Source organism: Aythya ferina (genome assembly GCF_964211825.1).
Source record: "Aythya ferina genome assembly, chromosome: 18".
NCBI lineage: Eukaryota > Metazoa > Chordata > Aves > Anseriformes > Anatidae > Aythya > Aythya ferina.
In genome coordinates, this window is record NC_140317.1 from 2616727 (window position 1) to 2640000 (window position 23274).

General features: G+C 53.8%; 1 protein-coding gene across 2 annotated transcripts in view; it reads left to right on the forward strand.

The window, feature by feature from the left end:
• NTN1 (netrin 1) overlaps nt 1-23274 on the forward strand; it is an 85244-nt gene that overhangs the window by 30287 nt on the left and 31683 nt on the right. For both annotated transcript variants that reach the window (XM_084492215.1, XM_084492216.1), the window contains exon 2: nt 15220-15408. In XM_084492215.1, coding sequence (XP_084348341.1) covers nt 15220-15408 — 189 coding nt within the window. The remainder of the gene's footprint in view (nt 1-15219; nt 15409-23274) is intronic.

A 23274-nucleotide genomic window follows, 5' to 3' on the forward strand; every position in this document is an offset into this window, starting at 1 on the left:
AATACGCTTGCAATTTTTCTGCTCTGCTGCCAAGGGCAGGTGAGGTGGGAAGCAGGGCAAGCAGCACCACCTCCCCGGGCTGATGCTCCTGAGTCCTGGATCCTTTCAGGCCATAGGAAAACGGCCCGTTTTGGGCACCACCTCTTACTGGAGTCCGATGATGAGGGGGTGATGATGGAGGGTGGCCATGGGCCTTTCTGTGTCCGTTCTGCTGGAGAAATCCTTTTCATCCTCCAACACCAAGGGATGCAAATCCCTCCCCATCACCCAGGGGGGCACGGGGGGCACGGGCAGGACCCCTGTGCACCATGGGGCTGCCCCTCTGCCCAAAACGTTGGCACTGAGCCAGCTGTACCCAGGCCAGCCCCCTGCTGATGGCCCCAGCTCAGCTCTCACCCGCAGATGTCTCCGCGCGAGGCTGCAGCAGATATTCCGATTCCAGATTACAAGTGTCAGTTTAGTTTAGCTTGTCAACAAAAGCAATAAATAACCCCCTCTCACTTGCACTCCCCGAAATGATGCAGCTGGAAAAAATCTGCTTTGCTTGCTTTCAGAGGGAGAAAAAGAGTTTTCTCCATCTGGGAAACGTGCTTGGCCAAAGGTGAAGATCTCAGCTCCTGGAGGGGACATCAGAAAGCGTTTGGGGCTGATTGTACAAGTTTGCTTTGAAAGGGAGAAATAGTATTTGCCCTGGTGAAGATATGTTTGGTTCTTTGCTTGAGACTGGAGGTTCCCAGGTCCTTCAGGTGAAAACAAGGCCAGGGAGTCAGCAACCAGCCCACTGCTGGGTGGCAGCACCCCAGTCCAGCGCCCTGCATGGCAGCCAGAAAGCAATCAGGGCCAGATTTAAGCCTGTAAGAACCTAAAAGAGCTTCAGCTGGTAACACAGGACTGAGAGCTGAGTCCCCTTACATCTCGGCTGCCACCCACCTCACCTTGCCCTACTGCCTTTATGGGCTGCCTGATGCCTCCTGCTCCCCCAGCCCTGGTGGTGCGGTGGCATCACCCTCTTTGGTGGGTATCGTGGGCTCATTTTCCTCACCTCGTCCCCAGAGTCCCTGTTTTTGTGGTTTTCAAGGACATTGTTTCCTAATGTAGGAACATCCCTTGAGGCCCTGAGCGTACCCTGACACCCGCGCGAGCGCGGCGCGCTGGAGCAGCCCTTTGGTTTGCAAACATCTGGGTTCCTAGGAAATGCCGCGTATTCCTGCCGGTGCTCTGCTGTCTGTTAACGCTTATAAAATTATGTTTATTTCCTGCCGTGGGGATCAGGCTTCAGCTCAGGGTTATTTCCAGGGCTGCGGCAAGCTTTGTGCCAGAGATGCAAACCGTGGCAAACAAGCACTTAAAAGCCTTGTGTGCAGCAATGGGCAAACCACAGACACTTCAGAGGTTTGGCTCTGGAAAGCGCTTGCCCGAAGGAAGACAACTGCGAGGCAGTGCCCAGGAGCTGCCCCGGACCAGGCGTGGAGATGCTCGTCCTGCTTGGCCGCAGCGGGTGACACCTGGCCAGGCGGGACAGTGCCTGCTGTCACCCAAGGGGACACAGCTGGGCTTCACCAGGGCTGGTGGTCCAGGGAGCAGCTGTCCCAGAAACCCAGCCAAAAATCCTCCGTGGGAGGGATTTTACACGTCAGCCTGCGCTGCGGTCAGGCGTTTCGGAGCTAATGCACTTCTGGGTCTGCCCAGCAGCTCCAAGCTTGCTCTGGGAAGAGTGAAGGAAGAGGCAGGGGTTGCTCGGGGCTGCTCTGGCTCTCCTGGTCCTGGTGGGATGGGTGGGCTTCGGCCGCTTGTGGGGCTCCCATCATGGGGAGTGGGCGAGCACTGGTGTCTCTGGCCAAGCTGGGAACTGCAAAAGCTTTTCTGTCTGGAGGTAGGCTTGAGCTGCAGCTTGTTTCCCTTCTCCTGCCAAAGCATCTGCTGTCTGCGCACTTCCTTTCCCCCGGCCCGCCGGTAGTTCAGACCATAGAAATATTTTATCTGATCCCCCCCAAAATGCTTATTTAGTTGGATTGTTTGTGGCTTGATTTCCCTCCTCTGCCTGCCTTGAGGTGGCCTTGGCTTCCAAGTGCCCTTTTGCAGTGGAAAACCAAAATGCTCTATTTCCAAAATGCCCAGATGGGTATTTCCAATGACCTAAGAGGAAAACTAGCTTTTCTTTACAGCTCGGTACCCAGGACTTTGCAGGCAGCTCCAGCTGGTCCCAAGCTGCTGTAATCAATTGATAATTTGGCTGGAAAATACCCCTCGGCTGAAGTGGGATACCACAGGTTTGGGGTCTGTGTCCTGTGACCATCACTGTGGTCCAGCCATGCAGGACTGCAAATTTGCAAATTGGGCTCTTAGGGCTGTGAATGCAAGACCGCAGTGCAGATGCTGGTCTGCATTACTGTCCCTTAAACCTCCAGCATCATGTGGCCCCTCTTGCTCATGCCACATGGAGCTGGCATCACCAGGAACCACACAAGGGGCTCGGGGATGAAGGACAAATGGGGCTGTCTCTGCAGGAGGAGGTTTCAGGAGAAACACGCATGGCTGGGGAGCTGAAGGTGGGAATGATGGAGAAATCGCTGCCCTGGGCACCCAGGTCCACTCCCGAGGTGCTCAGCATCCTCAGCCCCCAGCAAAGCCAAGTTCCTGTCTGCCAGGATCAGGCCCCTCTCTGACTGTGTTCGGTTGTGGGAAGCCTCTTGCCCGGCTCTGTGAAGTCATCCAGGCTCGTTTTGTGGCCATGCTGGAATGCACTAACCAGGAGTTGTTTTGAGGTCAGAAAGGAATAAGTCTTTTGCAGACAATTGATGTTGTTATTAAAAACATCCACGCGAGAGAGAGGAGGGGGGAGGGAGGTCCTCTTTCCTGTTTGGGAAATAGTTTCTCACTGCATCCATCAAGCAAAAGAATTCTGTATGAAAAATTAATTTAGAAAAAAAGTTTCTGGGGCACACGCGCCTGAAAATGAACCACAGCAGGATCAGAGGTTTGGCTCAGAGCAGCATCCAAGACGCAAAAGCAGAGGCCAGATTGAAATACAGGAGTCCTTGCTCCCAGCCGGGTGCTGGAACTGGAGGAAATGCAGTTTCCTTAGAAGAAATGCAATCTCCTTTCTGCAACACTTGGGCAAAAAATCATGAACTTCAGCTGAAGCCCAGAGCAGGTCTCCCACCAAGACGGGCTCGGTGTAAGCTTCACGCCACATCTGGGACTGCAGAAAAGTGGGGATCGCTTCAAAAAAAAAAAAAAAAAGAAAAAAGAAAGAAAGAAAGAAAAAAGAGGAAAAGAAACCCAGAATGAACAAATTAGACCTGTCACCCTGCCCTTCACACCATTAATCTTCCAGCCCAGGGCAAGTGGCTTTCCCAACCCCATCCCAGGGGGAGACGTGACCCCAGCTGCAGCCGCATCACGCGGCACCGTCGCGCCACGGCCACCCGCTCGCCGGGCCCTCCTCACCGCCGGCGCTGTGTGGTCCCTGCCCGGCCCCCTGCCCTTGCCAGCCTTCCCCAGGCATCCCTACAGGGCCCCTCCATGGGCACTCGGGGTGGGGAGCAGCCAGGAGGGGGTGGTTTGGGTAGGAGCTCTGAAGTCACCCAGTATGGTTGAGTTCAAGCTCAATGTAGGCACATTGTGAGGGTTTTGGGGATGGGGATATAATCGTGAGTGGTTTCTGGGTTTATGGGGATGTGGCCATGCTCAGGCTGCCCCGTGTCCATGTGGCACCCTGTGGTGCTCTCACTGGGAGCTCTTCACCTCTCCTATGGGGACAGGCTGAGGGAGCTGCGGGTGTTGGGCCTGGAGAGGAGAAAGCCCCAGGGAGACCTCACAGCGGCCTGCCCGTGCCTGAAGGGGGCTGCAGGAGAGCTGGGGAGGGACTCTGTGTCGGGGGGTGTGGGGCTAGGACAGGGGGTAATGGCTTTAACTAAAAGAGGGGAGATTTAGATTAGATATAAGGAAGAAATTCTTCACTTACAGGGTGGCGAGGCCCTGGTGCAGGCTGCCCCAGGAGCTGTGGGTGCCCCATCCTTGGCAGTGCCCAAGGCCAGGCTGGATGGGGCTGGGGGCAGCTGGGGCTGGGGGCAGGGGGCCCTGCCCATGGCAGGGGTTGGAGTTAATGGACTTTAAGGTCCCTTCCAACCCAAACCCTTCTAGGACTCTGTGATGCTCCCTCCTTGCTGTCAGCACAGGGATGGCCGGAGACCCATAACCAGGCTCAGGCCCAGGACAGACTGAATCCTCATGCTGGCACCGGTGATTTTGGGACCAAAGTGGTCCCTCTCTGGGATGGAGTGGCCTGAGCCCATCTCAGAGCATTCTGAATGGGTTTGAAACCATCCAGGTCTGCAGACTGTGCCTGGGGCAGTCTGAGCAGTGGAGCTAATTGCCCATGATAAGCTAATTAAAGGCGACTGATAAAATCTGCCTCGCAGGCATGGGAGCGTGCAGCAGCTGCAGCATCCCTGAGAGCAGGGGAGAAGGCAGCGGCTGGGACCCCTGGGCTCAGCGGGACCCACACCTCCTCCCAGAGCGCTTGTCAATGCCTCTGCTTGGCCCTGGCCGCTCTTGTTGTCATTGCTCAGTCCCTGCTGGTCTCTGGCAGTGGCTGTGGGGTTATGAAGATGGGCGCTGGGTGGTGGTGGGGCTTCACAGCAGCACCCCTATAGCTAGCAGAGAGCTCGGATGGTGTGGGTGATGTGAGGTTGTCATTTCCAGGCACATTGTTCTTTCCTGAGGGCTCTGTAGGTCCAGATTTGGTGGCTTTGTTTCAGGATCAAGCAGGTGTCTGCCTGCTTCATTCTTGGTAATGCTGCAGGGGCTGGGCTGGGCCAGGGGGCAGAGCTCCCAGCCTCATCCCACCTCGGGGCTGATCTGAGCATCCTTCAAGGGTGTCCCCTGGTGCTGCTGGGCTACGGCCATGGGGGAAATGACCCCTGCCTTGCATTGCTCAATGCTGTGCAGTCCACGGGTACCACGACCCCAAAGATGCTTGTGTCTCCAGCACCTCCATTCTCTATGTAAGGAGCCTAGCAACTCTAGGATCCCACACCAAAACCTTTTGAATTGGGCAGCAGCTGCAGGTGTGGATAAGCACACACAGACCATGATGCTGGCATTCAAGGAGTGCCAGTGCTGCAGAAGGATGGGGAGCACATCGCTCCCAGCAGCACCGGCTCTGGGTGAGCTTCCAACAAACCACCGCTGGTCTGCTGTGCAGCAGCCGAACGCAATCCATTAACAGTAGCACTGATAAGAGGGATAAGCCTGTCTGCTCCGATAAAACCCCAATCTCCAAGAAAACCAAACACAGCAGAGCCTTGCAGGGGAGTCTCGGCACTCGCCTGGGCTACAGGAGCAGAAAGCCCAGCACCTCCTTGAAATACATCCATGTCTGCACCAGTGATAACTGCTGGGGAGGTCAGGCACATGAGACAGAGTTTTCCTTCTGTCTTAGATCCCCGATAACCTCACTGGAGATAAGATTGCTCTGTTTACTCGGGCTCAGGCATACCACAAAGGACAGCTTTGTGCACAGCCCTGAAGGTGCGAAAATCTCTGAGCAAACATAGGCATCCCCAGCCCTTCACACCTGCACAGGGTCTTGAAAGCCAGCACAGGGCTGATACAGGGTCCAGGTTAATACCCTTGGGAGGTGTTAAAAAAAAAAAAAAAAAGAAGAGGAGGAAGAAAGGAAAGAGAAAGGAAAGAGGGCTTCCTGTAACCAGGTCTCCCTGAGGCTTCCGGAATGGGAATCTGAGGCACAGTTGTGATGGATAACTTGGCCAGGCTCACACTGGGATCAGTGGCAAAGCCAAGGCAGGACCCTCTCTGCCCCTCTCTGCACCTGCAGTTTGTGGGTGCACAGGAGCGCAGGGAGGGGACAGTCCAGCTCATTTGTCACCAGTGGTGGTGGCCCAGGGGAGTCCAAGCATCATCCAAATGTGCCTTTTGAGAGGCTTGAGCAGGCTGCCGGCACTGCTCACTGCTGGGTGCCCTGGTATCAGGACAGCTGCTGAATTTTGGGTTATTCACAGAGCAGGAACAAGGACAGAGCAGTGGGAACAAACACAGCCCGTGCCAGTGGTGGGCTGCCACCTTCCCTGCCATGCACGGGGATGGATGGTCCTCACTGTCCTAGCCACTGCCTGAAACAGGACCAATGAAACTTTAATTAATTTGCACCAATTAGTTTATTAACAGTTTATTAACATAACAGGGAGATGATGGGTGCACAAGGGCAGAATGATGTTCCCATGTGCACACCTGCCTCTCCTGAGCACTCTGCAGATTTCCAGGGACTCAGGCTCTTTTCAGGGCTGGTTTGCAGGTGAGCTGACCAGCTAGAAGTGGTCAGGGACTGCAGCTGCTCTGTCCTGCAGTGACACAGTGACAGAGGCTGTCTGGGTGGTGCCACCAGCTCCATGTCACCTCAGAGGGGACACCGCTGGTTTCGGAGGTGACCGCCAGCCATGCAGTGAGCATAGGAGCAGAGCTGCAGCTTCAGTCATGAGTCTGGCTGGAGATGGTTTAACAATTTCCCTGGCCCTGATACAGACAAGATTGGGAAATTATCTAAGGTTAAAACAACACAACACGCTCCTGCACACGCTGTGTTTGTTTTTCAGCCCTAGCCCTGCACAGCCCGACCTCACGGGTAGCTGGGTGAGCACAGGCAGAGCAGCGGGGACAGGATTTAAAGCCAGGACTTCTGTGGAGGCATCGCAGCTCCTGCAAATTTAAAACCACTCGGCATCGCTTTCACCCTGTTTGGCATTGCTGTCACCCTGCTTGGCATCGCTGTCACCCCCCAGCTGCCAGTTCCAAGTCTCCCCATTCCCCAGGGAAGTGCTGGAGCAGAGCTGAGGCTGTTTGTAGCACTGTAGGCTGAAAGGATTTAATACAGATATTTAAATCTTTTCCCTCCTTGCTGAGTTGGTTGCATTATTGTGCCTTTTGCATTTCAATAACCTTTGCTCTGTATGTGCAAATTCTTTCAATATTGTTTTCTGCTGTGACTTTAACTCTCAAGTGGCATACATCTTACTGGGAGTGTGGGAAAACCTTCAGGAAAATGTCTTGTTCTGTGCAGGGAAAGCAATGCCCCAGTGTGATGGGTGCCCTGTCTCTGGTCTGGAGCACCAACACTCAGATCCAGCAGATCCCCTCCTTGCGATCTCTGGGGCTCTGATTTTAAGACAGAAACACAACAATATTGGTGAGACCAAGTGCTTTGGGATAGGGATGCTGACTTTAGCACCTTGAAAACCACTCACTAAGGCCCCCACGGTCCATGCCAGCCAGAGAGGTGAGCACCACAAGGCCTTCCCCCGCCACACTACAGACCCGTGGTAGTGGGAGGAAAGCTGCTGAGATCGGCACCAGATAAGAGGGAAAGCACACGGGCAGAGCCTAAATGCAGGACTTGTCCCCACTCGCATTCCCCTGGACTTGACACTTATGGGGCACCCGGGGGCTCAGCCAGTGGGCAGCCCATGGCCAGCGGCTCTCTGCTGCCCCTGGGTGCCCACAGGGTCCCTGGTGAGGTCCCCATCTGCTCCCACCTTCAGATGGCGGCCGGGTGAGTTACTGGATGCAAACTGTTCATTTCAAGGTATTGCAACCTTGGGAGGCAAGGTTTCAATGGTGCAATTAAATAAAATCCACAAATGGCTGCCTGGCATCATCTCCCAGATCAAAGTAAAGAGTTTGCTTCTAGACTTTTCCTTTCTAAAAAAAATAATTTGATGAATTACTTTCCGGGATGAAACTTAACTGCAGACTTCCAGCACAAAGCCTGGTTGGAAGAGAAAACTGCCTGGTCAGGTCCTGCAGCTACTGAAGAAAACAGGGTTCATCCCCGATCACAGAGACTGACCCGAGGTGGGCACGCCATGCTCGCAGTCTCAGTGCAGGACAGGACACCCCCTGGCACCCACTGGCTCCAGGCAAGGACCACCTGGGTGTCTCCTCCCAGCCCTCAGGGGTGCCTGGTCCACTTCTAACCCAGGATCAGGGCTACAAGGCTCAAGCCTTCATCTCTAGACAGCTTTCATGGGGCTTTAGATGGACAAAAACCCCACTCAAGTGTCTCTGTTGGGGCAGCCAGTGCCAGAATGCTCACTGGAGGAAGCGAGGGCAAACTGCAGCACATTTCCAGGCACTTGGAGTACAAGCCTGTGTGCTGCACCAGGGCTCGGCTTTGTGCTTTGTATCCTGTGTTGAGTAAGACTGCTTTTGTCTTGGGATAAAATGCCTTGGGTGAAAAGCTGCCAGAAGTCTCAACATTTCAATGCAACACAACAGGCCCACAGGTTTCTCATCCATCCTCTTTGCCTGTTGATAGAGCGTCAGCTGCCCAGTTGCTTTGAAGGAGATATTGTAGGTCACTGGAGATGTCCCCGAGGATTTGGGGCAGGAATACACAAATCAGTGGGACCTTGCTGGATGCAAGCAGCTGCTTGCCACGTGTGGTGGTGAGCAACAGGGAGACCTCGACAGCTCAGAGGCTGATAAAATCTGGCTCATAATCTGAACGTCTCAGAGCCGTAAATCTCCCAGGGAGAAGTCTTGCTCTTCCTCCTGGTGCTCCTTGAGGGGCCACGTGGACAGCCCGGAAATACCTACAGAGATCCTGGTGCTTCAGTCCGGTCCGGGAGGAATAAATGTGGAAGCAGTTATGAAAAACATCTCCCCCTCTGAAATTAATAACACCGTGCATCAGTCAGACAGGCTCACACTGCAGATTAAGTCGCAAGCGGTGTCTGTCGGTGCTGGGACTGGATCCCTTGCTGTGGGGACGGGCAGGCACCGTGCTGGGTTGGCCGCAGTGCACCCAAAGGGACATCGGGTGTAGGGCAGGGCTTGGCTCCTACGGCACTGGAGAAAGGTTGGTGATGGCGAGTGTTGCCAAAGTGACCTTCTGTAGTGGATCTGATGGGACTTGTTCTTCCTACCTTTGGGTTTGGTCTGTGTTCAGCTCCAGACTTTCTCTGTTTGTTCCCAAAACCCCACGCCAGTGACCACGGCTATTTCAGACGTTGGTTCTGGGCTCTGGGTTTTGCCAAGCCATCTGCTGCTCACTTTGAGAGCCAATCTCTGAGCTGGCTACAGGTGCTGATGGGCAGCAGCACGTGCCTGATTCACCCCTACCCTCTGCTTGGCCGAGGGCAAATCCCCCAAACACTCCTGGGCTGAATCCATCAGGCTCTGACATGTTTGCTTCTCCTACCTGCTCCTTGAGCTTGGTTTGGCCTCTGGAAATAAGCTCTTCAGGAATTTAGTTGCAAATCTCTTCCAACTTTGACCAAAATTGTCCCCCATTTTTTCAGTGACTTATACAAATTCAAATTTGACTTGCTCAGATTTCAGTGACTTATGACAAATTCAAGCAAGCTGGAGCAATTCATCTTAGAGCAGTTCTCAGAGACAGCAAAAGACACATCCCTACCAGGGAGCAGTGTTGTTCTTTTTAAGCCTTGGCTTCAAATATAAGGGCAATAGATTTTCTTTAAGGAAAGAAATCCCCAAATTTGTTGCCATTGGCACAATTTTTCACTGGCCTCATTTCTCATTAGCAACTGAATCATTTTAGCAGGAACTTGTCCAAAAACATTCAGCCTGAGTCAGACGCCCGGTCTCAAACCTTTAAGCCCAAACAGTGAGCTTGGCGTTTTTAATATAAAGGAAAGCAGGGGCCTTATCTGGAAATCTTGGGCAGGAAACCTGCTGCTGTGATGGGCTGGGGCTGCACCCTGCACAACCCACGCTGGGTGGAACAGCTCCAGGACCTCCTGGTCCCTGGGCATGTGGGGGTTTGGGCAGTGTGTGGAGCAGAGGGCCCCTGGGATGTGCAGCTTTCTGGGCGTTCCTCGGTTGCTCTGAAGCCGTCTTTTCCAGAGCTGTTTCCCCAGAATTGCCATTCCTTGGGTTTTCCACACATAGAGATGTCTTCTGTTCCCCGTCCCTTTCTCTCTGGGGTACGTCAGCAGGGACAGGGCTCCCACCCCCTCCTCTTCCCCTGCCTGTACTGCAAGCTGGGTTTGTGGCTCTGGTTTTGTGGATGAGGCCAGCTGTAGATGCATTTTCTGTGGCAAGTACACACATTTTCCTCCATCATTTTGTGCCTTATGTCAGAAAACCTGGGGCCTGGCACAGACCCTGCATCTCCCTCACAGCCACAGCCTCCCCTGGGTTTCTCCTTTGCTGGATCATCTTTAGCAAACCAAACTGAGTTCCCATCCTCCTCCTCCCTCAGGCTTAGTGCACACAAATGGATTTTTCCCAGACAAAGGGTTTGGCTCAGTGTGGCACGGAGCACTGGTCCATGCAGGAGACACAGGGCCACCTGCCCTGCCAGTAGAGCTGGATTTGGCCATGTGTCCTGATGGCTCTGTGCTCCTGGGCCACACACGCTGGAGGACTTCACTGCCACCACAACTGGGTCCTTCCACACTTTACCATTTTCGTGCAACAAGACTGAAGGAAAATCCCTGTCCCAGTGGGGACAGTATCCAGGCCCCCAGGGACATGTGGGGCCACCACTGGGGCTCATTCCCCAGGTGCAGCCCCGCAGCATGGTGCAGGAGCTCCACTGCATCTCCAGGTTCATCCCCAGATGCTCCAAAACCTCAAACCAAGCATCAGGCTTGAAGGCTTGAGATGCTGGAAGGCTGCATCCATAGGGCTTTCTCCTCACCTTCTGGTCCAGCAAGCAGACAGGTCTCCATCAGCTCGGGTTGCTCCATCTCTGATATCCCTTCCCTAGGAGTTAAGGCATATATATTCTTGTATCCATATGGACCCCCCAAAAAGTATCCCCAAAGATGTCTCCAGGGGTGTGGGGCCCAGGCACAGGCAGGGTGGCCCTTGCTGCATAAAGCACGTGAGGTTTGATCCTGCAAGAGACAAATAATGGCTTGGGCTGAGCTAGCAGTTTTTTGGGGGAAAAAAAAAAAAGAAAAAAAAAAAAAAAAAAGAAGAAGAAAAAAGAAAGAAAAAAAAATATCTGGAAAAGGGACAATTTTAAGGAGACTGAGGCTATTCATAAATTCAAGTCAAATTTAGAGATTAATTTCAGCCCCTGGCTTCTTCTTTCTTCCCCCATCCCTTCCCCCCTTCCCCTGAATTATTGTTCACAAAAATTAAAACAAAATGTTTTGGGGGTTTCGTTTGTTTAAAAAGCAATTTTCATTTTGAAAATTGCCAAAATATAAGTTTGGAAAGGGTGGGGTGTTTTGAAAGGGCAGCATTGTCATTGCTGAATGAAAACCGCAGCGAGGAATGCGTCCGGGGAGACGCCAGGCGCAGGGACACGGGGCCTGGGGACGCGGTGGCAGCACAAAGGACCACAATCAGCCTGCGCCTCCGACCCGGATATCTCCTCTCATTCCCCCAAATGGAAAATCCTGCCTGCCTTGACCTTCTTCGACAGAGTTTTTCTACCAAGATGCTGTATTTAAGGAGGGGATGCTGCTGCCATTGTAGTTTATTAGACTGGCCCCAGACCACAACTTTCCCCTTTTCCGCTCCGAGCTCCTCCAGGTTTCTGAACATCTGCATTTCAGGGACGTTTGGTTGTTGGTGTCAGAGCCTGGCAGCCCAGGTAGAGGCCCTTTGATGAAGCTGTGTACATCTGTGCACAATAAAGTCAGCGAACAAAAGGCTGGGGAGGTCCTTGGCAAAGTAAGAGAAAGAAAGGAGCAGAAGGCAGCAGCGCTGAGCTTCGCTGAGCAACTGGAACCGAAACGTTCATCAGGGAGTTTGTGGCACCTGGCATGTGCTTTGCTCCAGGGTCTTCAGCTGGAGCATCTTCTCCACTGAGAGAAAAACAAAGCATGAGGAGCAGAGGTGGTGCTGACCCTGGGAGGTGATTTTTTATTGTACCCGGCAAAGATGTTCATAGAAAGAAAGGATGGGTTGCTAAAGAGCCGCTTGTTGCAGCAGGGAAATTCGAACCAAGGAACATTGGCTGGAAATTAAAGCCAGGCCAACGCGTGTTCAAAACCAGGCAAGAGGCTTCAGCCCAGCGGGCGATGGACCCTCAGCGAGGGGAGGCTGGGCGGGAGCCTCCTTTCCTGAGTGTCTCCATCCTAGCTCGGCATCTCTGTACCCCCATCACCAGTTTGCCCCGAGCCTGTGGCACCAGCGTGATGGATCCCACCATCAACCTCAGCAGGGACTTTCTGATGCCTGCATGGACCATTTGTTGCATTGCCCTAATTCCTCCATCCCTATGTGCTATTGTCAGGAAAAAAAGAGGAGGGTTCTTCTGTCTAAGCCTCTCCCATCGGGCATCTCTGAGCACATCAGGGTACAGATGGAGCTCCCAGCACAGCGCTGTCTGCTCTGGGATAACACAGGGACAACTATTTCCACAAAATGCAGTCTCTTTGGGGGTTTAGCCCCACTGTCTGTACAAGCAGGTGCATCCCGAGGTGGGGATGATGGCAAATCATGGGATTAGGAGGTGCCCAGTGCCCAGCAAATGCCCTCAGTGTCTTGGGAGGGCAGGTGGAAAGAGGGGACAGCCCAGGCCATGCTGCTGGAGAAAAAATTCACCAAGAAATCATATCAGAGAGGTGGCCCCCACAGCCTCATATGAGGTTCAGCTTCTTCCCTCCTCCAGACATAGGATTTTTGCATCCCTGTAAGCCTGAAATCGATCCCAGGCTGTGAGCAGCTCTGTGCACCCTGCTTGCTCTGCCGCTTGCCTGCACAGTTCTGCCCGGCGGGACCAGACGAAATATTTGCACAGACCTTGAGAAAACCCTAGGAGCTCCGTGTCCTGGCTTTGCAAACACGTCTCTGTTTATCAAGTAACCCAAAGAAATGCGAAGATTTTCACTCACTGTCCGGGTGGGCTCAGCTTTGGGTTTTGGAAAAGGACTTGCCAATGAAGTCTTGCAAAATACTGGAGTAGCAGCGCCAGCTTTCCTCAAGCACCAGTTTCAGGAGGTGAGCTTGTACACTCTGGAAAACATGAATTCCTGCTGGCTTTGAGGGAAAAGGAGGTCATCTCCATGCCACCCCTTGGAGAAATACCTCCCCATGTTGCTCAGCTGGGTGTAAATCTTGCGGTTTGTAGCACCAAAGAGAGAGTTGCTGGCAAGTCTCAAGGCTTTCAGTGGCAGAGATGTGCCTGCACATTCCTAGCCTGCGGCAGGGGGACAGATGGAGGGACGTGAATATCTTCTCTGCCCAAGCCAAGCGATGCGCCTGGTGCTGGTAACGTGCCTTGGTGGTTAGCCACAGCCCGGAGGACACCCATGCTGTGCCTTTGTGTCACAGCTCCTGTCCCCGTCTCAGCCAGTCTTCTGCTGCCGGAGCAGGACCAGCCCTTGGTCTCACCCCACCACCTGCCCCTGCATGCCCCACAGGAAGGGTTTAATCTCAGCTTCTCCCAGATGCAAATCAAGGGTTGGTGTTCTATGAACTCCACCACCGCTCCCCAATGGCTCCGTTCCCGTGCGCTGCAGGGCAGAGCCCGCGATCCCACATGTACAGCACTGAGGTTAAGCAAGAAGGGCACATACCCCCGTGATTCTTTCTGATGCAAACTGCCCAGTTACCTGTGCTCACTGCATCGGCAAACTGCGGCCGAGCTGGGTCTCCAAAGCCACGAGTCCCTCGGCACGCAGGAGCTGTGGGGCCGCTCACCCCATTGCTCCTCTCCTGCCCTGGGAGATGGCAAATGTCCCCGCAGGCTGGGGGCTCACCTACGGGGACACAAACCACAGTTTGAAGCCACAGCGTTGGGAATCGCGCTGTCTCACGGCTCACAAAGCACCCGGGGGCCACCCTCACACCATCCAACTGCTTCTCCAGCTCTGCAGGCATTTGGGTCTGGTGGGGATGTGATGCCGGGCCCTGGCAGGGCAGCTGCAGGAGTTTGGGTTGCATGGGGAAAAGCAGGGAAACGGTTCTGCGTCCTGCTGGGCAGATGTGGCCAGAGGGTTGTGCTCCCCACTATGGTTTTGCATCATGAGTTAGCCGGGGATTGTTCCCAGTAAACAATCTGGAACTGCACTGTAATTTTGGGGGCTGAAATTTGATAATTAAACAAATACAGCATGCCTTTGTCTTGGGCGAGCACCATAAGGTAAACAGGAAGGAATGAAGGATTAAGATGTCTCTGCTGGAAAGGAAGGTGACAAGCCCAGGGCCGTGACACCTTCGCACCGAGCGGGGGGCCCAGCTGCGGGCTGGCATTGCACAGCTGCATTGTTCAGGGGTGAAGAGCAAATAAAAGCAAAGGGAAAAGAAAACAAGCTATAAAACCCTCAGCAAAGCGCACAGCCCCAGCGACCGCCTCTTGATGGCCCTGTGACAGCCCTGGGGAGTGGCAGGAGAGGGGTCACGCTTTTGAAGTCCTCAAGTTGCCTTTTGCAAAGGCCCCTTGTGACAGTAGTGCCCGTGTTGACTTTAGGGTGCATGGGGGGGGGGACATCGGACATCTCCCAGCAGGCTTGGTCACAGCACGGCCAGCTGGAGCGGTGTTTGAGCAGCTGGGATGGGATGGGATGGGATGGGATGGGATGGGATGGGATGGGATGGGATGGGATGGGATGGGATGGGATGGGATGGGATGGGGTGGGGTGGGGTGGGGTGGGATGGGATGGGCAGCATGCAGGTAAGGTCTTGTGAACATGTTTTAGGCTGCACACACAACGCGGAGCCTTGTGTTCCACATACAAACATGGCAAGGAGAGCCAGGGAATAAGATACTGAGACTTTTATGTGATTCATAGAGCTCAAACACGCGTGTTGGGATGGATGTGAATGTGAATGAGAACACGGGGAAGGGTGGAATGGGGGTGCTGGAACCCCTGGGGCAGAGGGATTGGGATCAGGGGGTGCTGGGGAGAAGAAAGGGGGCCGTGCCCTGCAGTGCCAGGAGCCGAGGGGAGGGAGCAGAGCAGGGCTCGCACAGGGCAGAGCTCCGGCAGCAAAGCTGTGCGTGGCCGTGTCCCAGCCACACGTGCCAGCTCCCTGTCCTCGCCGAGCTTTTAATTCACATGAGGAGCGGGGAGAGGCAGAAGGTTCATTGTAAGGCGCGGTGGTGAAGCACGAAGTCTCGCTGACCTCGGCTTCCCCTCCAAAAAGCCGGGTTCACCAGAAAGTGGCGGTCGGGGAGAGGTGTGGGCTGGCATCGGGGTGGGCACCCCCGGGGGACCCCTTGTGTTTGGGGGTCCCGGGGTGCTGACGGGCTGCGCTCTGTGCCCTCTGCAGCCTGCAACTGCAACCTGCACGCGCGGCGCTGCCGCTTCAACATGGAGCTGTACAAGCTGTCGGGGCGCAAGAGCGGCGGCGTCTGCCTCAACTGCCGGCACAACACGGCCGGCCGGCACTGCCACTACTGCAAGGAGGGCTTCTACCGCGACCTCAGCAAGCCCATCTCCCACCGCAAGGCCTGCAAAGGTACATTTTTTTGGGGGGGAGGGATGGGTGAGACAGCACAGCCCCTTCTCCTCCTGCCTCTTCTGTTTTCACCGCTCCTGCTACGCACACCTCCTCCTGCTCCTCTCCCAGCCAAGCCACCAAAATGAATTTTCCTCTCCCGCTCCTGTCCCGTGCCCTCGCTCCCCTGGTCTCCCCAGCCTCCCAGTGAGGATAAAGCCTCCAAGATATAACATAATAAGATATAAGGTCCTCCGTGCTGAGGGTGAGTTTTTTGAGATGTTTCCAGGTTACGAGGGCTGTTTTCTTGCTCCCGTGCATCAGGGCAGACTCGTGCAAAGCCCCAGGTGTGGGGCAGACGTGGGGTCTGCAAACCAGCGCTCACCTCCCCCAAACCCCTGGGAGCCAGGGCAGCACCAAACCCATGCACCAGCCACTCCTCTCCTCCGGATGAGGCCAGAGCAGTAAAATGGGAAACAATTTTATTTTTTTGCTCAGCAGACTGGGTTTTCTGAGGTCTCCTCTTTGGCAGTGGCGAGTCCCCCAGCCTCTGCAGGGTGTATTTTAGGGGGATTCCCAGCACACCTGATGCCAGCTGTCCCCAGAAGGCATGGGGTGGCCCTGTGGCACAGGTGGGTGCCCCCGGCAGCCCCCACCTTACCCAAGCTCTGTTGCTTTACATAGGATCAAGTCCTGCAAGCACGCTTTTTTAACCCTCAGCTGGATGAGGCATAAATCCCAAACCTGTGGCTCTGCTGAAGGGATCAAGCAAACCCAGAGCAGGAGATGCTAGGTTTTCCTGCAGAAAGCTTCACCTCTTTTCTCTCAAAGCACTGATTTCAACAAGAAATGGAAAGCTTTTTGGCCTTACTGGGTATTTTTGGCTGGAAAGCTTCAGGTCTTCAGCATTTTCAGTTTTTTAATTAAAATTGCTTCTTCTTTTTTCTTTTCCACTTAAAAGACATGCTTTGCCAAAGCAGAAAAAGCAATCAGTTCTTCAGACAGCCCTGCCCTCTTTTTTTCACCTTGTAAAAACTTTTCCAATGACAGATTTCTGAGTTGCCCCATTATATGGCCACTAAGGAGACATGATGTGCACTGGGGGGAATTTGAGGTGCTGGGCCCCAGTGCCCTGTGCTCCCCCTGAGCCTGCTTTTGGGGTGCAGCCCCTCTCTGCTCTGCCCCGTTCACCATGTTACAAGAAGAGCACCCTTCCCAGGGCTCCAGTTGTCCCAGCTCACCCCAGCTGCCTCCACCCCAGGGACGCTGGGGGTTTCCCCTTTCCCTCCCCGTCCCTGGCTTCCCCATGTCTCCCATCACAAGGCAGCCCCGCCGTGGCACCCACCTCCTGTGTCTCCCAGGGCTTTCCTCGCCCTGGCATTTCCCATTCCCCAACCCACAGCACCCCACACCTGCCTCAGTTTCCCCTGGCAGCCGGGCAGAGCCCCACCAGCCTCCGCCAGGCGCTTTGCACTGCTTTAAGCCCACGCTTCCCAGACGCGGGCTCATCTGCTCCTCGAACACCCTCTGCAATTGTTCTTCTCCCCTTCCCCTGCCTTCTCAACTGCTCCTGCTCTTGAAACTTGAGATCGCCACATTTAAATGCTTCTCCAAACCCCCCACAGGTTATAACAAAAATGTGGCTATTGGAGCCACCAGATACAAAGGTTTGTAATAAATATGCCGGTGCATGAGCAGCTCCCCGACTCGCAGGCTATTAGCACGATTTCACAGCAGTTGGAATGGTTTATTGTTGGCATAATCCACCGTCCTATACAAAAGCAGGCGAAATGAAGTTTCCTACAGCAAAGGCATTCCTTTGAACACCGGCTTTTCCTGAGCCCTGTTTATGGCACAGCGTGTTTTATGTTCCCCCTGTTTTGTGTCCCCGATTCAGGGAATGTTCTGAAATAATTGGTAAAAATGAGCATTTAAAACAAACAAGCAAAACACAAATGCCATCTAACAACTTCAGCCATTTCTCCATCAATAACAATATTAATTTATCATCTCACCAAGCCATCTGCCGATGGGCAAAGCTCTCCCAGAGCCTCCTCTTGACCCAATGTGTTTAGAATTAAGGAATTAACTGTCCTGCAGCATCTGCCATCTCCCTGCCTGCCGCTGCATCTCACACAGCACATCATGTTTTCTCCATAAGACTTGATTCTTTCAACCATCACATCGCTCCGTTCATGTTTCACGTGTAACACATTTAAAGCAGTGCATATAACGGGCAGGGACCCGCCAGGGGAGCATGCAGCACGTTTTAACCACCCTGCAAGTGTGCGTGAGCTCGGGCAAACTCCCAGCAAATGTTCCATGAACGAGCTGCTGGAGACGGTTTGTGTTAATTCAGCCTCATTCATTCAGCCTAACAGACACATCCAGCCCGCCTTCCTCTCCCCTGCGTGTCTCATCTCTCACCCCATCCAATGCGCTAGGTTCTGTATCTCCACCCGTAACGCATCTCATGTCACACGTCAGGAAACCGTAGAGGAAAAGTTGTGTTATTTTAAATGGTGTTTGTAGTGCCTGGTTCCGGTGATGTATTTATGCAAAAATATCATGTTGCAGAAATGTTTGCATGATGTCTGTGTTTTTCTCTTTTGTTTTTCTTTTTCTTTTTTCTTTTATCTTTTCTTTTCTTTTTTTTTTTTTAACTTGGATAAAAAGAAAATGCCACTGATTTTTGCACATCTGCAGGACATGGCAATGAAATGAAATGTGAGCAGAAAGCAAAGCTGGGCAGTGCCCAGGCTGAGTGTTGGCAGCTTTTCCAACAGCCAAACGTGTAACAACTTTGCCCTCACTTGTGCAAAATATATTCTAAAGATCTGAAGCTGTCCTACCAGCACAGGTAAAATCATAAGAGTTTGCCTCTAGGGGTGATTTCTAACCCAGCAGTAGCTAACCGCAGAGTTGTGCAGCTATGCTACGTTTCTCGCCTGCGTGCTAGCTTCCAGTTACTTTCTGAGGGGAGAAAAAAAAAAGCCAAGTTGCGGTGATCGGAGATGCCATGTCCCAGAGCCATGCAACAGGCAGATCATGGCATGAAGCCTGCAAACCACATGGGAAGGAGTCGATGACAGCTGGAGCAGGGATAGTGCACGAAGCAAAACCCTGCCACACTGCCCTTTTAGCAACAAAAACCCACATGTAAGAAATCTCAAATATTCATCTTTTCAAAGCTCTGAACAAGTGAGAATTTTTCCTCCTTTCTCAATGATTTTTGCAAGAGTGTGAACAGCTCCCAGAGCGCCCAACCTGCGCTTCCCATTTCTTGTGCTCTCCTCTGCTCCAAACGATGCCGCAAGCGAAACCCCACCTCTGGCTCCTGCAAGCCTCTGCCTGCTCCTCTCCACCATGGGCTGCTGCAAACCAGTGCCCCGGAGTTAGCTCTGGTCATTAAATTCACCCACGATATTTGTCAGTTTATTGGCATTAATGTCACTCTATCAGGAGAGAAATTCCTCAGGGTTTTATAGCCCAGCCATAAAACAGCCCCGTGCCCTGGAGAAAGGATTTGCACGCTTTTTGAGTAAAAGATGACAAAGGAGGGGCATTACAAGCATTGTGCCAAGGCTGCCAGCGCACAGCCGGGTGGAGGGGCCAAGTTTGGCACCTGGAGCCCTCCTGCCATCGGCCTGCCAGTGCTGTCCATCTGCCTTGGCATCTGCGGGTGCGTGCTCCCAGCCCGCTGCTCGAGGATTTGGGGTTTGCTTTTTGGAGGTGGTTTGGGGGCAAGCAGAGAGGCAACGATCGCTGTTCCCATGGGCTCAGCCTCTGGCCCTAGGTGTGCAGGGGCAGGTTGTGTCCCCAGCTGGCTGCAGGCATTCAGGGGGCTCTGGCCCAGCTGAACCCCTCCGGCTCCTGTGCCACGGGAGGGGAGAGCAGAGCCCCCGGTGACAGGGACAGAGGGACGGGTCCCCCGTCTCTCTCCACTGACTATAGAGGGAGCTGCGTGACCAGCTTAGAGCACGGAGCTCATCTCTACGTGGCCGAAGCCGGGGGAGATGAGCCTCCTGCCGAGCCCCAGCGAGATGTTGGGGTGCACGAAGCAGCTGGGGCAAAGCCCAGGGCTGAGGACGGGCTCGCTGCCAGCACCGCGCTGGTGTCCCTGCAGCCGTGGCCCAGTGTGGGTCGGGAGGAGCAGCCCGGGCTTCTCTTCCTTGCAATGCCGTGCCTGTGGTGCATCTCTGCAGGCTTTGGTGGCCAAGAAGACCCTCTGGCCTTGGAGATGTCCCCTGCCACCACAGTGGCCGACCCGCAGGGCTGGGGTTGGACACCTCGCAGCTGGCACCTCCCAGAGGCAATGGGATGCCCGAGGCCATTGGTGGGAGCTCCTGGCAGGACTCCTGGCCCAGGCCCTTCCTTATCCACAGTGAGTCCCCTCTGCTGGACAGGTCCCACAGACTTACCCTCACCTCCTTGGTGTCTACCTCAGGGCAGGGGGTGCATCCTACGAGAGGTGCTTCCTGCCCCACAGGCAGCCTCTCATTGATCCCACCTTGTTCATGGTTTCCCAGGCCCAAGCCCAAAGCGAGACTTTCTGTGAACACCCCCCTGCTCCCCAGGGAGTTGTCTTCAGTTTTCCAGCTTTCTTCCCTTCCTCTTGTTGTTTCTTTCCTCCCTGAAGACCAGCTGGAGCCACCAGGGAGATGGGAGATGTGCCTTGTGTCGGCAGGGCTTGCTTCGAGTTCTTGCACCAGGGCTTGGTCACCTCTGAGAAATCACATCCCTGGAGAAAGCTGCAGCTTCCAGGGCAATGATCTGCCAAACACAGCCTTTAATTCCTCCATGAGGCAAGCTCTGCTCAGGCTGGATGAGCAGCCTTCTAGCTGTGATCCTGTACGGCGCTCCTTAGTGGCTCTGCCTGACGCCCTCCTCCCAGAGGCCCCGTGGTTCCTTATATTGATCCCATTCCAAGTGCTGAGCTCTGGTTTGTGCTTTCTGCATCTACAACTTGTCAGCAGCAGCCCCAGGCAGACACAAACCACTCGGAGGAAGTGTACAAAAATGCTGTTTAAGCCGTCTCAGGCACTAGTGTGGAGGTGTCCTGGAGCACTGCAGGAGCCCTGAGTGCCACCGCCCCCAAGTGCCACCCCTGCCACGGCACGTGGGGACCATTCACCCACTTCAGCTGGTCCCAGACTGCAGAAGGGACGTGTTTATTACAGAAACTCTGAAATTACTTTGAGACAGTAGAGTGAAAACATGGAAAAGGAGGGGTTCTCTTTTTTTATAGAAGTTGATGCCCAATGCCACACCTCTTCCTGGCCGTGCCAGCTATTAAACCCACAGGATTGTAGCGACATGCAAGCAGCTACACCAAATTAAGCAGCCACTTCCAAGGAGCAGTGCTTGCTGTGGGGCAGCAGTGACTGTTCCTGCAGCTCCAGGTGGTGATGGGGACACCTCTGGGTTGTTCCAAGACAGGCAGGCTCCACCCGGCGCCTTCAGCCCTGCTCTCCCTCAAGGACTCTAGCACTTTCTAATTAACTCTGACCTGTGAGGGCATCAGGAGGAACACTCACAGCTCCTTCCCCAGCACAGGGCGGCTCCACCCCCACAGGGATGGAGCCATGCACTGGGGTGCACATTTGGGGACCACAAAGGTCCCGTTCCTGTGCCAGGCGTGCAGCCACTGGTGAGCTCGCTGGTACTGAGGCTCGTTCTGCCTTTCCTTGCAAGTTAACCGGGACAGGGAATCCTGCTCTCAGCTCTTTCCAGCAACTTCATCGCTGACTTTCTTCAGCTGGGACAACCTCCTGAATTACAGCAGCATCTAGACAGACATTTGCTTTCTGCAGACTGTGTTTTAAGTGGTCAGGGACTGATGCTGGGATCAACGAGTACAGGGGGTCCATGTGGACCCCTCGCCAGGTGCTGGGGGCGAGACAGGGCTCTGCTCTTCAGTGGCCTCCAGAGATTGCCCTAGGAACTTAGTGAGCAAAAAATGAGAGAGGAAAAGAAGAAAGAGAGGGGTTTGTCTATGCCTGGTGACAGCAGCAGAGCAAAATCACTTCTGTGCTAAAAGTTCCCTTGTGCTGCGGCTGACTTCAGGCTGCAGGGGAGCCGAGAGCTGCACCTACCACTCCCACCCCAGCCCCTGCTGCACACCCCAGCCCTGTGGCAACACCAGGGAGGTACCTGGACCCCCCCTCAGTGGGTAAGATGGAAGAGCCAGAAAAGAGCCCCCAGAAGGAGCAAACTCCACAGCAGAAGATACTGGCACCAGCTGGGTTGGCAGAGATGGCGCAGGATGCTCTCTGGGTGCTGAGAGCTTGGGGAGTTTGGCCAGGGGCCCCCAGTGCACCCTTGAGCCCCCCAGGGCAGCCCAGAGACCTCCCTGCCCAGGTCTTTGGAGGACTTGGAGCTTGGGGCTGGGTCCTGGGTCTCTGCAAGAGACTTGGAGGACTGGAAGAGCCAAAGTTGCTAAATTCATTTGCACAGCTAGACCTTTGCATATCTCTGAGACAGAGGAAAGAAAAGCAATAATTTGCCTACCCATAAATATTTTCAAATATCTGAATTGATTTCCTGCTTCAGATCAGTTCTAGAGAGTCCAAAATCCCCCAGTCTGATGTCAAAAGGAAGCTCAGCCCAGCTCCTGTAGCATGCCCAGTTCTGACTTGAACCGTACTGAAAACCGGCGCCTTTTCCTCCTTAGAAGAAGGAAGACATTGCCCAGTTAAACCTGCACCTCTCAGGGCGTCACAAGCCAGCTGCTCCCAGGAGCTCTCATTGCGTTCTTTCACTCCCCCCCAGGGGCTTCAGTGTCCAGCCAGGTGCCCCCCCATGCAGAGCTGCTCTCTGGGCTCCCCGCTCCCTCCCACCTCATTTTATCAGGCTTGTGGCAAGCTCATCAGCCCCGAGACTGGCTGTGCTGCCAGATTTGATTGAAATATTATTAGTGGGAGAATACGCCCGCAGGAACCTCATTTCCTCAGGAGCCAGCCTAAAAATGCATCAGGAGGAGAAAATGTTTGACTTTTTCTTTCCCCCCTCAATGAAAGTATTTTCCAATCTGCTCATTTTTTTTCTTTTTCTTTTTTTTCCTTTTTTTTTTCTGCAAGCAGCCCCAGATCTGTGCAAGAAGCAATTTCTCCCCTCAGAGCAGGTTGAGCCTTATGTTGCTTTAGAGCCACGAGGACATGTCTTTGTGCCTGCTCTGCCTGCCCACACCTGCACGCAAAACAAACAAACAAACAAACAAACAAAAATCAGGCTCTATCAGCAAAAGCAGGAGAAGGAGGCGTTTCTGGAGGTCTCAGTGTCCCCAAGGGCTCTTCAGTGATTGCTTCAAGACACACCCGAACGGTGGAGCTCAAAGATGAGAGGGAATCTCCAGCAGGTCTTAACAAGAGGCGTTTCCAGCATTCTGGAAGGTGCAGTGATAATCACTGTCTGTATCACTAATGCCTGCCCAAAAAGTGGATTTATTGCTGCTGCTCAGAGCCCCCACCCCAGATTAGTAGTGACTCTCACTCAGCAGAGGCACTGGGGGCCCCACCTGTTCCCTGGTGCAGAGGGGACAAAGACCAGGTCTAATCTGTGAAATTTGGCCCAAACTGCAGGGTGCCTGTGCCCTTGGCTTCCCTGAGTGCCAGCTCAGGAGGAGGAAATGGGAGAGCCCTGAGAAGCTGTGCAGGAGGACGGACGCTGTGAAATGCCAAGAGATTATTTGTCTTTGCCTGATAAAAGAGGGAATTCATTTTCTGCTGGTGAGAAAACCTTTAAATCTCCTAGAGAATGTGCTGAGGGACACGCTGCATGAACATGATCCTTTGGAGAGCTAAATCCAGCTCACAATACTGCAGGCAAGCCAACGATCTCATTGCAAAGGAGTTAAGAGTTAATATTTAAAGCCATCATTAGGGTTCA